The sequence below is a fragment of the Hirundo rustica genome, chromosome 4 (assembly GCF_015227805.2).
Source record: "Hirundo rustica isolate bHirRus1 chromosome 4, bHirRus1.pri.v3, whole genome shotgun sequence".
Classification (NCBI taxonomy): Eukaryota; Metazoa; Chordata; class Aves; order Passeriformes; family Hirundinidae; genus Hirundo; species Hirundo rustica.
In genome coordinates this window covers 24867687-24882179 of record NC_053453.1, presented here as the reverse complement: position 1 = coordinate 24882179, position 14493 = coordinate 24867687, and the positions used below count along the sequence as shown (strand labels likewise).

The window sequence follows — 14493 nt, the reverse complement described above, 5'->3', positions numbered from 1 at the left end:
TTATAATTAATTACTTCTTTTTGAAAGCTTCACTTCTGCTACCATAACCACTTGCAAAACAAAATGTTTGAGATGCCTTTAGCTTGTGGATAATATAATGCCAGTTTTGTGTAAACAAGTGTTACATAATGTGTCCTTTCTTGCACAAATCATGCAAAAATCTAAACAGGACCAACAGGAATAATCCCTCAGACATTTACAATTTCAAAAGTCTGTATGAGCTGTATGAGTGTTAGTGACAGCAGATTTTATCTGTACACTTTACATCCTACACTGCCTTGTCTGTCAATGTCGCATTTATATGAAATAAACCTATACATGCATATTGACAGGACAGTGTAAATTCTCATTAGTCTTTTATTTTGCAATTTATTTTTCATTAAAAATATTTTCCAAGCTTGTAACTACTTAACTTTTATGAGATGGTTATGTAATATGAAATTGATTTTTTTTTTTTCCCAAGGGAAATTATATTGATTCAGAAGCTGTTAAAGGCGAGGTGCTAAAAGTTGGAAATAAAAGCTGCGAAAACCTTCTCCTGCAGTCAGAATCAATTCTGTGTACGGTTCCCAGCGATCTCCTGAAATCCAACAGTGAGCTAAATATAGAGGTGAGGCAACTGCACCACACATGAGATTTTAATACCATTTTTATTATTATTCACAGTGTCACTATTGAGCCAATAAACTTTAAGCCTAAATAAAATTTAAGTCTAAGCCTGTGCTTACAGAGATATCTTTGTCCCTGTTTGTTTGGGATGAAAATTCAAATAATATCTGCTATTTAAAAATAAATATGATTGTCATTGTTGTTACTACCTGTTTGAACAGAGACTTTCTGGAGCCTTAAGCACAAAGTAGGACCTGAACTAAGCACATAAATAAAATTATAGTTATTAATGGAAACACAAAGGAAATGTGGGGAAAACTGAGAAGCTATAATTGAGTAGTTTTAGTTTGGAACTCAACCCCTTTTTTCAACAAAACATTCTGGTGCAATCAAGAGGATCAAATCTTTCCTGAAAGATTTTTTTTTTTTTTTTGTCTGCATTTTATTATTTCATTTCAATTATTTTTGTAAGAAGAAGACACTTAGGACAAATGATTGAGTCATTGCTTTAAAGGTGGTCTCATTAGAGTTATTCAATATGCTACTGCAAATTTAAGTTGTAGACATACTGATTTATAGAATAAGACATAAATCTTTCAATACATTTGTATTTTTAAAATATATAAAAAGAGGACATTGGAATGGGATTACCTTTAAACTATGAAACTGCACTCTGATTCACTGAAAACAGTGGAGACTTTGCTGGTCATGTAAGTGTGGTTAGGATCTAAGTCTATGTAAGCTCTCTGAAGCAGGGACATCTATTCTTTCTATGTCTTTATGGCATTCATCTCACAGGATCCTGGGCTGTGAATGATATTCCTATGTGCTACTGCAATCTAAGTAAATAGTAATGTAATAACTAATTTGATTTATTAATATGGTAACTAGTAATTTATTTTAATATTAATTTATTCTTTAAAGTAATTATTCATTTTTTTGGATACATCAGGCAAACTATAAAATTAGATGCAGCTCTCCTTTTGGTCTAAGTCTCCCAGACTGCTAAGTGCCTAGTTTCATATACTATTTGTGCACAGGTTGCCTTCAGTTAATATGATGTATTTTTACATATGCAACCAGGACTAACATCACATTCAGTTAGTTCTACTATGCAATATTTTCTTAACCTCTAAGAAACAGATGTGTGGGACATGTTTCATGCACAGAAAAGAACAAAATATGAAGGGGTTAAATAAGGTTTCTACTTGTTTACTGGCAAGGAGAGTCAGAAATTGTAGTGTGCCCAGTGAAGAAGAAAATTTGCTCTTTTGACGGGCAAATCAATCATTATAGTACCCAGAGGGATGAATTCCACAAGAGGAAAAGATGGCCAAATGCATTCCAACTGACTGAGCTAGTGCTGTGTGGTCTAAAACAGTTTTTCCTTGTTATTTGACTTGGTGTTTGGTTGGTTGTTGGTTTAGGGGGTTGGTTTTTTTGTTTTGTTTTGTTTCTTTAAACTGTCAGCAAGCTAGAAGCTGGCAAGGGACAGGCTCACGTGACCTTGGGAACTAAAATGCAAGCACACTGTCAACAAGAGAGTGAGTTTGATGTTACAGCATATTTATGCCAGAAGAACACACATTAAAGACAGTTGGGCTATTTTTTTTTTATGTATATCTCAGCCTATATAGCCATAGGCCCATTCTGTGCACCATATGAGTTAAAAGTATGAATTCAACATTTTGAATTAGCACCTGGTAACAGTGGAACTCTGTTATCCAGAGTGCATCTGAGTACATGCTGTGTGTGCGGTGTATCAGATACAAAGCTGTGTCACCACAGAGCTCTTGAAGGTGAGAAATGAGCCATAAACATGTAGATCTGTTTTCATGTACAGCAATATAACAATTTATCCACTCACAGTGTCTTACTGCAGTACATCATCAAAAAAATGAAGATTTAATACATATGGGACATATCAGCTCATACTTTAGTACTAATAATCTAGTTTTTACTTGTCTTTGGAAATTATTACACTGTTTCTTTTCTTTGTTATTTCAGTGGAAGCAAGAAGTTTTGTCAACAGTTATCGGAAAAGTGCTGATCCGGCAAGATCAGAACTTCACGGGACTAATTGCTGGAATTCTTTCAACATCAATCTTAATTTTTATCTTTTTGGTGGTTTTCTTCTGGAGAAGAAAGAAGAAACAAATTAAAGGTTGGTCATAGTCAATCCCATCAAATAATTCCATTATTACCTTAGATTTTTAAAACTGACATAATTTTATGCTTTACTTAACTGCCATGCATTGCTCTGTTGTAACCTGTCAGCAGAGGTTTCACAATCAAGTCCGAATGTTTAGCTGCATTTCACTGCTTGGCAAGAGCCTGAGCTGGGTGAAGGGCCATATTATGCCTTAAGCAGAAGGATTTCTGAGGAACTCTGAGCTATTAGGAAAACTCACTAATTTCTTTTCCCTAATCAGCTTTGGAAGAGGGGATAAGTAAATGAAATGTGTGGAATCACGAGTACTTCAACTTCATCCATTTGCCTTGCATTCCTCCAGGCTGTGCCTGAGTTGTGCAAGACACAGAGCGCTGCAGTCTCCTGGTCTCTTTTTACCCCAAATCAGGAACTTGGTCAGACTCTGGTTCTTCTCTGGCCCCTGTGGCTGGGTTTCCTTCCAGTGGGAGCTGCCACACTATGTAAGGTGGGAGGAGGGGGGGAGCTAGTGTATAACCAAGCTTTGTCCGGATGCACTATCACAGTCAGATCATGAAGCTGGCCCTAGAGTCTTCAGAGATGTCTTTGATCTTCCAGTAGAGCTAAGAGTGGGTCTTCAACACAAGATTTTTTTCAGCAAATCTTGCACTGTAAAAATAGCTCAATTTCGAGTCCTGCACATATGCCAGAGCAACAACCTGACCCTCTACCCAGCAGAGCAGAATATCTAAATTTAAATAAATACTTAAATCAATATTGGCATGCTAAAACCATGAGGGTTTTCTAATATTGCTTTCTCATCCCCCTTCAGATCTGGGAAGCGACCTGGTTCGTTATGATGGCAGAGTGCACACTCCTCACCTGGACAGGCTGGTGAGTGCAAGGAGTGTAAGTCCAACAACAGAAATGGTTTCAAGCGAATCTGTAGACTACAGATCAACTTTTCTAGAAGGTATGCCTCTATTAGGAATCAATATGGAGGATATTTTCATATCTTGACTTTCATATGTCTTCAGATGATAGCTATTTTGATCAGTATCCTAATTTCAGTTTCTCAACTGATTTGTCTGTGTGTGCATTTTTGGGACTCTCATGTGTTCAGAGGCTTGCTATTTTAACTGAGCTTCTCAGGTGCTTCCCAAGATTAAGGTGCAAAGGATTTTTACTCAGGCTGAAGGAATAAATAAAATATGATTTGTAAAAAACTCTCTGTAAGTATACTCCACAAGTTATTAGGAGCTAGTGTATATAGTGACTCTGTGTTGTCATAAGATCCATCACACCATGTGCAAACCACCTCTGAAAATACTGATTTTAATGATTAACATCGAGTGGCCATAGTTTTAGTGTGCCTCAGTGACTTCCTACAGTTATAATAAAGCAGTTCTGTTGGCCCAACATGGGACATGGAGTTTTGTAAACTGATATTCTTTTGTCTGTTAATGCCCCTCCTGTAAAATGGAAAATTGCATAGTGCAGAAATGTTAATTTTAAAACATTAGGATAAAAAGATATTAAGACTGTGACAAATTGAATGGAGGTCCATGTGCACTGTTATGCCAGTCTCAGGGAAGAATAATCCTATGCCAAATATATTTTTGTGCTGTATAATATGATTTTAAAGTGGGTACTTTTCAGAAGAGCAGTCTGCTACACTTACACCATGATAGGCTTCTTTAACATATGCAGAGACTGTGTTCTGTGATGAGCCTTTATCTATTAGGAGTTACTACATTATGGGCAGTGGGATATCACAGATACCTGTTAGTCTTGGTATAGACATAGTCTTGTACTATTTCAGGTGCTGCTGTATACAATACACTAGAAAGAACTCCAAAGCTTTACTCCACCTTTGCAAGGCCCAATCACAGAGCTATCTTCCCAGCTTCCCCTATTATTCTTTAATTGCTGCCACCAGCTCGTACAGGAAGTTTCTTGATTGAAAAATTTCTAAAGGGAAAGGAAAGCCCGTCACTGGTTAAGAGGGAAAGTGGTTCATGAGACAATACTATGCAAAAATCCTTGCTGGAAGGTCAATCCACAGTGGTCCTTCAACCACTGTGTACTGGCAAACCACAGTGGAGAGTACATCCAAGAAAGGCATGTGTTCATCTAATGCTCCTGTAGCAATGTCAATGTCAATATTATCAAAGAATAAAATAAAATAAACATTAGAAAAATGCAGGTTTACATTTAGCAGATGCAAAAATTATTTTGCAGCCATGGCTAGATTATTTTATTGTGTTTATTAAACAGATTTTTGCCCTTAGTTACAAATAATCTCATTTGTAAGTTGTAGGAGTTGGTATTTTTGCTCCTAGATAAAATAAGAGTATTTCTCAGCACCCAGAGTAATAAAAGCACTTTATAAAAATTTCAAAAGTTTTATGCAGAAATAAATAAAGCATGTCTGTACAATTTATTTTACTTTTTGTAATAAAATACCTGATAATTTCTGTCGGTAAATTTACTGCCCTTTTTTTGGTTTTGACCCTGGACCAAATTCAGCTCATAGACTCCACTGAAATAATTCCAGACTGAAATTGGTACAAACTGAACATAGTTCTTTCATTCAGTCACACAAAATGCTAGGAAAAAGGTTTTAAAAAAAAACCAATTTGAAATACCTGAACAACATGCTGTTGGTAAAAAAAAAAGAATCTCAGATACTCCTGGATTTACTGAAATGTTTTAGTTGCTGCTATATCAGATGGCTCATGTTATTTTCATGAGTAGCACCAACTGTATTATCTTCAGCAGTTACAGGATATGAATCACCTCTAGACATTTCCCTGGTTGAATATTTACCATTGGATAAATATACCTAGTCACCAGCACTTTGGAAACCTTAATGAAGTTTGAAGTTTCCTACCAAATTAGAACATGACAATAATGAAAAGCTTCATGTTTTTAATTGTTCACTACCTCCTCCTCAATACTGCTGTAATTTTTCTGTTTTACTCTTGTTACTCCCTGCTAGAAATGCTATAACCTCTATTTGGCAAGAAGTGACAGGGCTTCATTCCATCCCCTCAGAAAAGTGGAATTTTTGCCATTTACTTCATAAAAGTAGAGCTGAGACAAGCATAAGTTTCTAGTGATATGGTTTTTCTGAAGGTTGGCAGATTACCAATGCATATTTTCATTTTCCCTTTGTGACCAAAACTTCTGTAAAGCCAAGCCACTTCCAAACTGATAAAATCAAACCTTGGTTACCAATGCAATAAAACTATTCATTTTTCAAGGAGAAGTTTGAAAGGATTATAACAATTTCTGTTCATTTTGCAGATCAGTTTCCAAGCATGTCTCAGAATGGATCGTGCAGACCTGCCCAGTATCCTCACTCTGACCTCTCCCCGATTCTGTCTAGTGGAGACTCAGATTTAGCCAGTCCACTCCTCCAAACTAATGTCCACATTGACATCAGTGCCTTAAATCCTGACCTCGTCAAAGAAGTGCAGCATGTGGTTATTGGTGCCGACAGTCTGATTGTGCACTTCAGTGAAGTAATAGGAAGAGGTAGGTGCTGCAACTCTTATGTTGTAAACTGCTCCTCTTTTTGCACATCCACTCATTATAAACCATTCTGAATAAGGTGTCTATACAGAGATTATTTTTTTCAAGCTTTTTAGCTTTTATAGCATTGCATGCCATGCATTGAATCAAGGGGGAAATTAAGGGGCTTTCCTTTGAAGTCAGTGCGTTTGACCAGTTGGAGAAGACGCCATCAGGGGGAAGGGGTCTGCCAACTAACAAGGCTCTTTTGAATTCATGGACTTGCTGGTCCCCCTCCAACTGCCCCACTCTCACCCTTTTCCCTGCTACAGAAAGCTCAGCCAGGACTTCTGATCCATGAGGCTGTGGTATGAGAGTGAATCTGTCACAGGATATTATGTGAAACCTAAGGCACTCACCTAAATGGCAGGGGATGCCGAGGCAGGAACACAAGTGACCTTAAACTTAGAGCCTATTATCTCTCAGGATTGCTACATGACATAGCAGACTTCTGCAGCCATTAGTGTACACAGTAAAAGTCCCCATGGCCTAGGTGAAATGCCCACACCCCTTTTCCCTTCTCGAGTTTCCACCAGCTCTGAGGAATTTGCCGCCTGTTTCCTCCCAGCAAATGCTCTTCATATCACCTCATTCCTCTCATGCCAGCTGCAGAAATATGTAGCTCCTGATTCACTTCCCCTTACTTTTGTCCCTAATTTAGCAAGTCTCCTATTTTTCTAAATTTCTCTCATCACACCTATTCCTCTACATCTTCTTAAGCAAGTTCCTTTCACCTTTCATAGTCCAAGCCAGTATTTCTGTAAGGGACATTTTTAGACTCTGTATGATTGAGTACCTATTAGTAACCAAAGTACAAACTGGATTTTCAGTATTTCTACAGATCATTCATGAGAGGTCTCTTGTTGAGTATCAGAATACTCAAATAAAAAAATTGCTATAAATTATACTCTGAATGCCTCTTCTGCAGGACAAGAGCCACAAATCAAACAAACAGTCAGTGTGTTTCACTTCTCTGTATTACACTTCATCATCCCTAAAGCAAGGGTGGGACTTTTTCTTCTCTTTTTTGTTTTGGAAAACTCCAAGTAATTTCCCATTTCTTAACTGTTGAAAAAAATCTGGAATGACACCAAGATAATTAACTGTTTAAAATTTTCTCCTTTCTAACCAGAAATGGGCCAAACCCCAAAATATTTTAGACACACCCAATCCAAGATTTAGGATTTGTGCCCAGCTCCAAGCAATCTGTGGTCTGATGGGATTTTTGTTGCTTTTATAAAACAAACTTTGGATTAATTTTACATCAAGCCAAAAGCAAAGCCAACTGAGCTCTAACCAGAGCTTATGACTGGAACACAGTAAAATTAATCAGATTGTCTTGTTCTCTGTAGAACTCAGATTTAAGGAAAAAAATTTGCTTTCTAACTGCAAATATTAGTATTTTTAAAGTGTCCAGTAAATAGTTCATCTGTGAAAGAAAGCCAAAATTGTACATACATAATTTGATTTGGAGAAATTATTGCGTGAGCCTGGTGCTCAAACTTCACTGTTTCCCAAACTGGTAAACCTGACTTCTCATAGTAAGTTTTGGTAAGTAAGACAACATCATTTGCTTGGCAGGAAAGCATAGTATTTTTGTGTCCCTGGCAGTTCATTTCACTGCTTAGACCATGAGAAAGAAGGCAAATTTTGTTCATCAACTTTTAGTGATATTTTATACTTGGAACTAGGCCATAGAAAAAACTGCCAAGTAGTGTCATCAGTCTGTGATCAGTAGAGCAACTCCCAAACCATCCATGGCCGACACATCACTTTTAACATTCAACATTTTCCATGGAATAGCAAGACCTGAGTGACTGTAATCCCAGAGTGGCTGTCCTTTCCATAAGACACACCAGATGCATCAAGTTTATTCAGTCCAGTGGACCACTTAGCATGGGCTTGCAGATCACTGGCAACCACCAATCCAGTGGTCGTGTTGGCTCCTAACTGCTCCCTGTGCCTTCCAGGTGTCCTCCTTTGACGCCTGTGTCACAGGAAAAGATGATGGGAATGGGCTGACATGGGTTTTGTGTGCACAGTCATTACAAAAACATGAAATATCTGTGGCGCCAGCCTTGTCATTATTTATACTCTCCATTTAGGCCAAGAAATACCAATTATGCTGCAAATAGAGTTTTCATTTTATGTAATGGTGGTTTTATATAATGGTGATTTTTATGAATGGTGGTTTTATGTAATGGTTCTATTCCATTTATTTTAATATGTTAGTTAGGAAGTATATATTACAAGTGTTGGGAATTGGACAGAAATGGAGTGTGATCACTTTCTTACAGTATAATTGCTACCCAATTATGGAAAATACCAGAAAGCTAATTTTACTTCTTCAAGCTAATATTCCTCATTTCTTTACACAGGACATTTTGGCTGTGTGTACCATGGGACATTGCTGGATAATGATAGCAGGAAAATTCATTGTGCAGTGAAGTCACTGAATAGTGAGTCACGTGTTTAATAGTGAGACATTACTATTAATTCAAAAGATAACTGGGGTGAATCAATAAATTTCAGGGAAGTATACATTCACAAACAAAGATTCTTAGTTGCAGCTGAATCGGATTTATCTTTTGAGCAATTTCAGTTACTTCAGATTACCACAGCTCATTGGCATATATTTTTACATCAAATGAAATGTCCATATATTTCCTCTACAAAGAAAAGACTGCTGGAAAATAAGGGAAAGGTAGCGTCATTTTTTAATTCTACTGAGTACTGAAGATTTGGGTTTGGAAGTTAAATTGCTGAAGAGCGGGCAAAGCTGCTGGAAAAACAGTAAGATACTATAACAACATTTATTAAGGACTTTACTCAAGTGTTGTTACTGAATTTTAAATCATTCAAAATAAGAAATAGAGAAACAGAATTAAAATCAAACAGAATTAAAATCACCAACAGCGTGTATTTGGTTATTGGTGGAAAACCAATGTACATAACCTGGTTGTAATGTGGAAGGTGGAGAGCATGTTTGTAGTCTCTCATTATCACTTTGTTGTGCAATGACATGGTACAGAGTAATGAACCCTAGTTTGTTTCTGTTTCTTTTAATTAACTCCTTTTATTACTGGATTTCTCAGGGATTACAGACCTGGAAGAAGTATCTCAGTTTCTGAAAGAAGGAATAATCATGAAAGATTTCACTCATCCCAATGTTCTGTCGCTCCTGGGAATCTGTTTGCCCAACGAAGGATCCCCTTTAGTCGTTCTTCCATACATGAAACATGGAGATCTTCGAAATTTCATTAGGAATGAGACTCACGTAAGTACCTGGTGAGGTATAAACAGTAATGCAAATCTGGCCACGCCCTGCTCCACCACCACATGTTACCAGCTCTCATAATTACATTACGTCTGCAACTTACTGCTGTTACTACACCTTAACCTTTAGCACTTGCTTAGTCTGGCATCGAGCCCAGCCAAAGCACTGCCACTCCTTCCCCTCCCCCTCAAATTCCTCTCTAGAATGTTTCCCAGAAATTATCAGCAATAAGTATTTCTTATTTCCCATCCATAAGCCTCTTTATAAACAAATGTGTTTATGAGATCTATGTCCAGGGGCCCAGTCTGGTGGGCTGGTTCAACTGGTACATATCTGTTGACTTCAGCACAGCTGTGCCAGTCATCAACATCTGCTCTTACAACTCCTAGGTAGGGGAACTCCATGTCCAGCTAGTGTCACAGTCCATTTATTATCAATATTTTTTCTTCTTAAGAAAGAAAATCAGGAACTGTTATGCAACCTATGAATACTCTCTTCCCCATTTCCATTGAAAGACTGTAGATTCTTCAGTGTGCCTCACTGTTTCTCTCAAGTAGGAGACCACAGATCCTACTGTAGGCAATGTAAGCCCAGTTTACACTGTAGTTTCACCTGCTTCACAGTGTTAGAAACAATAGGATTTTGTCCTTGCTTTTATGGCAATCAGCAATAGCCAGTTCAATTAAAAAGAAAAAAAAAGCATTTCGACAAAATTTTGGACGAGTTAAGCTTTCTGAGGCTGGGACCTGCTCCCATTTGAGCTTCTTTCATTCTACAAGCACCAGGGCCCTTGTCTGTAAATAGTACCGTGGTCCTTTCTGAAATAAATAGAATAATGACCACAGTTGAATCAGATTGTTCCACAGAAGAAAATTATAAGGAGCAATATCAAAACCACAGAAATCTGTAGGATCCTTACTATTACAAGTCACATGATTATAACAAGTCCTATGATTGCCCATGAAAATTTACATGTATATGTTTATACTTACTTTGTTTTTTAATATTTTGAGTATCATCTCACCATGCAGACAAGTAAAATGAGTTATCAATCATTGCCAAAACTCTTCCTCTGGTAACTGCTAAGGCCTCATATGCCTTTTTCATGACATCATACCGATGCACCTATTTTGTCTCAAATAGGCCTTTCTCTTTTCTTGGTCACCTCCAGCTGCTGATCTCTAAGTTCATAGTTAGTATCTTCTCCTGAGTTACATGCTACTACTCTTAAGTCCACATAAGTGAATTTTGTATATCATGGGTGATTGCCAAGGTTTCAGCATACTGTTCCACTTCCCAGGCCAGGTTATGCTGCTTATGCTGCAAACTCTACTCTTCTGGGGAATGTCAACTCTTCTGTTTTCTTATAGTGTGTTTTCTCACTGGGGGCAAGAAGTTGACCTTAACTTAAACCAGTTTCACAGGAAGCACCAACCTTTCTTGATCATTTTAGTGGCAGGAGAGGTGTGTAAAACCTAAAAACTTACAGCATAAAGCAGTCTGATGCTTGCTTTATGAAAGCTTCTGCATTCATTTTATCATAAATGTTTGTATTTTACAGAATCCAACAGTAAAAGATTTAATTGGATTTGGCCTTCAGGTCGCAAAAGGAATGAAATACCTTGCAAGTAAAAAGTTTGTCCATAGAGATTTGGCAGCAAGAAACTGTATGTAAGTACAAACATCTACTTTGAGCCACATTACCACACTCTTCTGTGTATAACAGTGAGATGAGATAAACTGAAGTGTCCCGGATTCTGCTATTTTTTAGTCAAAAGATGGTGGTTTTTTCATTGCTCTGCAATTATACTGATGTTTGTCTTGCATACTGATGAGCTACTCATCTTGCTAAGGGCTCATTTCTTACACATAAGCCTTTTTGAGTGTGAGAAATAAGAAAGCTGAGGTGAAAGTGTAGCCTCTCAAAATCATTGGTTAGAGTTTAAAAGGCATCTCCTAAGGGAAGTTAAACTGCTGTTGCCTCAACTTGCTGTGCTTCCACCTAGCCTCTTCAGAAGCAGCATGTCTCTGCTGCCACACCTAACCAGGAGGGAGGAGAACACAGGGGAACTTTGTGAGAAAAACAGGAACACAAAGAAACACCAGTGAGACCTCCTGACAGTAGTCTTTCATTACATGAGTATGAGCTTACTTTGGCTCAACTAGGCACACAAATTAACATTCAAAGAATCTTACTAGTGTCTGGGAAACCAGACAGTTCAGTTCCCACAAAGATGAACTGATACAGGAGTTACCAGTATGATTATGCTGATTTATCACTGATGTTGTGAATTAATGAGGCACAGCCTTAAACATTAAAGTTTATTTTTAGCACATCAGAAACTGGAACTCTGGCTGCAAAAAGGTCATTAACCCATGACATCAGATGTCTTATTCTTTTTTCAAGGGCGCACACCTGTGCAGCTGAACAGCCTCTGAAAAAGAACATTTTCTTAGAGGTGTTGGCTTTTTTATGGGATGAAAAAAGCCACAAGCAGATTTTTAGATTTTCTAATAAGAAATGCTTACTGAATGAAATGGTTACTGAATGAAAGACCTCGTTCATCTAATCAAAGTCCAAATAGTGGCAGCAGGACATTCCCTTTGGCCTACTGTCTCTTCCTCAGGTGAGGAAGGAACAGCTAATCCTTCCTTACCAAAACCGAGAGTAAGAAGGAAAGGTGATGCATTGAATTGAAAATAAAAATGAGCAGGTTTTAAGGATACAGAAGAGAAAACAGCTGTGGAAGGAATGATGTAGAACTCAAACAGGATATACAGGCAATTAGCAAAAATCTTTTTATACATAGCAATTGTTTTAAAATAACTGTAATTCAAATTGTATTATCAAAACAACATCAGTCATTTCCTGAGTTCATTCACTGTGTTAAATGGGTGTCAAATACACTTTGCTGCACTCTTGTTTCAGTGTTACATTACTTCATAGATCCCAAATAAAGTACTGCTATCCAAAGTCACTGTCTCAAAAATGCAAGTCAGTCATTATAATTCACCAACACGGTAAATCTTGCCGGCTCAGTTGCAAATAATACCTTTTCTCATTTCTCTAGGTTGGATGAAAAATTCACTGTCAAGGTTGCTGATTTTGGTCTTGCCAGAGATGTCTATGATAAAGAATACTACAGTGTGCACAATAAAACAGGAGCTAAACTGCCAGTGAAATGGATGGCTTTAGAAAGTTTACAAACTCAGAAGTTCACAACAAAGTCAGATGTGGTAATGTACAAACATATTTTTTGTATCACCTATTTATTTCTTTTATATTGCCTGAGGCATCTTTCTAGTATGTAATTAATGGAAAAACTCCAAATCAAAACTTATATTTGAATCTAGCTTTTGTTCACATGAGAATAAAAGAGTCTTTCTACATCCAGAAAGTTCCAATCACAAAGCAAGAAGTTGTTGACCTGATTATATCTTACTTCTCAGGAAAGAATTAGGAGTTTAACCCTGTTCCAAGGGAAACTAAGGACATTCCAAGAAGCCAGGTTGGAGCTGAACCCTGCTGCTATGGGAGGGGCTCTGGAAAGCTTGACAGAACAGGTTAACTTGGAGACTTGTAAAAGTTCTCTAAAAGACTTTATTTGCTTTATAAATACTTACTGGCTGCCTACAGCAATCTCAAGTATTACCTGGCAATTTATGAAGAAAAAATAGTAACGATGAAGTCAGTTGGCTGGATTGCTTTGTATTTTAGCTCTCCATTCAATCCAGATTCAGACAGACCTGTGATGGATAGAATTTTCACCATGTATATTGTCTTCAGCACGTATTTACACAGAGTTAGATCATCAGTTCGTATAAACTGGCAAAGCTCCATTAACCTCAAAAGAGGTCTGCCAATTTATACCAGCAAAGTAGCAGGCCTATAGGCTTTTATTTTCTTTCATTTACTTAGACGGGATTCTCTGGCTCTTATTTAAGTGACTCCTCAAGTCCCTACAGCATTTATTAGCCCACTTAAAAGAAAGCTGAATGCAGTAAAACAACTTTTCAAAGGGAAAATCCATGCAGTTGAATGCTTACATCTCTCAAACCATCTTCTAAGACAGGAATGTAAAGCCCTCCAACCCTTTAACTTTTTATTTATTTATTTGTTTTCTTAGTGGTCCTTTGGTGTATTGTTATGGGAACTTATGACACGAGGAGCACCACCTTATCCTGATGTAAATTCTTTTGATATAACTGTTTACTTACTACAAGGAAGAAGGCTGCTGCAACCTGAATACTGCCCTGATCCACTGTAAGTAAATAGTTTGCAAAGGCTTCTAAAAATGCTGATGATTCTGGCACTATAGCAATTGTGAGAGGAAAGAGAAAGTTGCGGGGTTTTTTTTTTTCTTTCTATGTGATTTCATAACTGGACACTTCTTTTATTTGAATGGCAGGTACGAAGTCATGCTGAAGTGCTGGCATCCAAAACCTGAGATGCGTCCAGCATTTTCTGAACTTGTTTCAAAAATATCAACAATCTTCTCCACTTTTATTGGGGAACACTATGTTCATGTCAATGCTACTTATGTCAATGTGAAGTGCATTGCTCCCTATCCTTCTCTTCTATCATCACAAGACAACACAGACGTGGATGTTGACACATGATGGGTATGTCTGAAATTAAGGAAAATCCATTCTAAGTTGTATGAACAAAAAGCAACACATTTTGTCCACTAATTTTTACTGCCCGGTCTTTGTGAGAACACTGTTGCACATATTTATGTTGTTGCCCAAGTTGCACTAGTAAAAGGACACAATATCATATTGTTTAAGGATACAGGATTCCATAAACCATCACAGTAATTTCCAAGTATTTGGAGAATGCCATCAATTTACCAAATGGAAATATGGTGTGCTACCATCCAGA

The 14493-nt window shown here is 37.4% G+C and overlaps 1 protein-coding gene across 1 annotated transcript in view; it reads left to right on the top strand.

The window, feature by feature from the left end:
• Positions 1-14236, top strand: part of MET (MET proto-oncogene, receptor tyrosine kinase) — an 87095-nt gene extending 72859 nt beyond the window's left edge. The window contains exons 12-21 of the mRNA XM_040063181.2: positions 464-610; positions 2617-2773; positions 3591-3731; positions 6068-6298; positions 8713-8793; positions 9430-9611; positions 11173-11282; positions 12683-12848; positions 13739-13875; positions 14021-14236. Coding sequence (XP_039919115.1) covers positions 464-610; positions 2617-2773; positions 3591-3731; positions 6068-6298; positions 8713-8793; positions 9430-9611; positions 11173-11282; positions 12683-12848; positions 13739-13875; positions 14021-14231 — 1563 coding nt within the window. The 3' untranslated portion in view covers positions 14232-14236. The remainder of the gene's footprint in view (positions 1-463; positions 611-2616; positions 2774-3590; positions 3732-6067; positions 6299-8712; positions 8794-9429; positions 9612-11172; positions 11283-12682; positions 12849-13738; positions 13876-14020) is intronic.
• Positions 14237-14493: the final 257 nt, after the last annotated feature.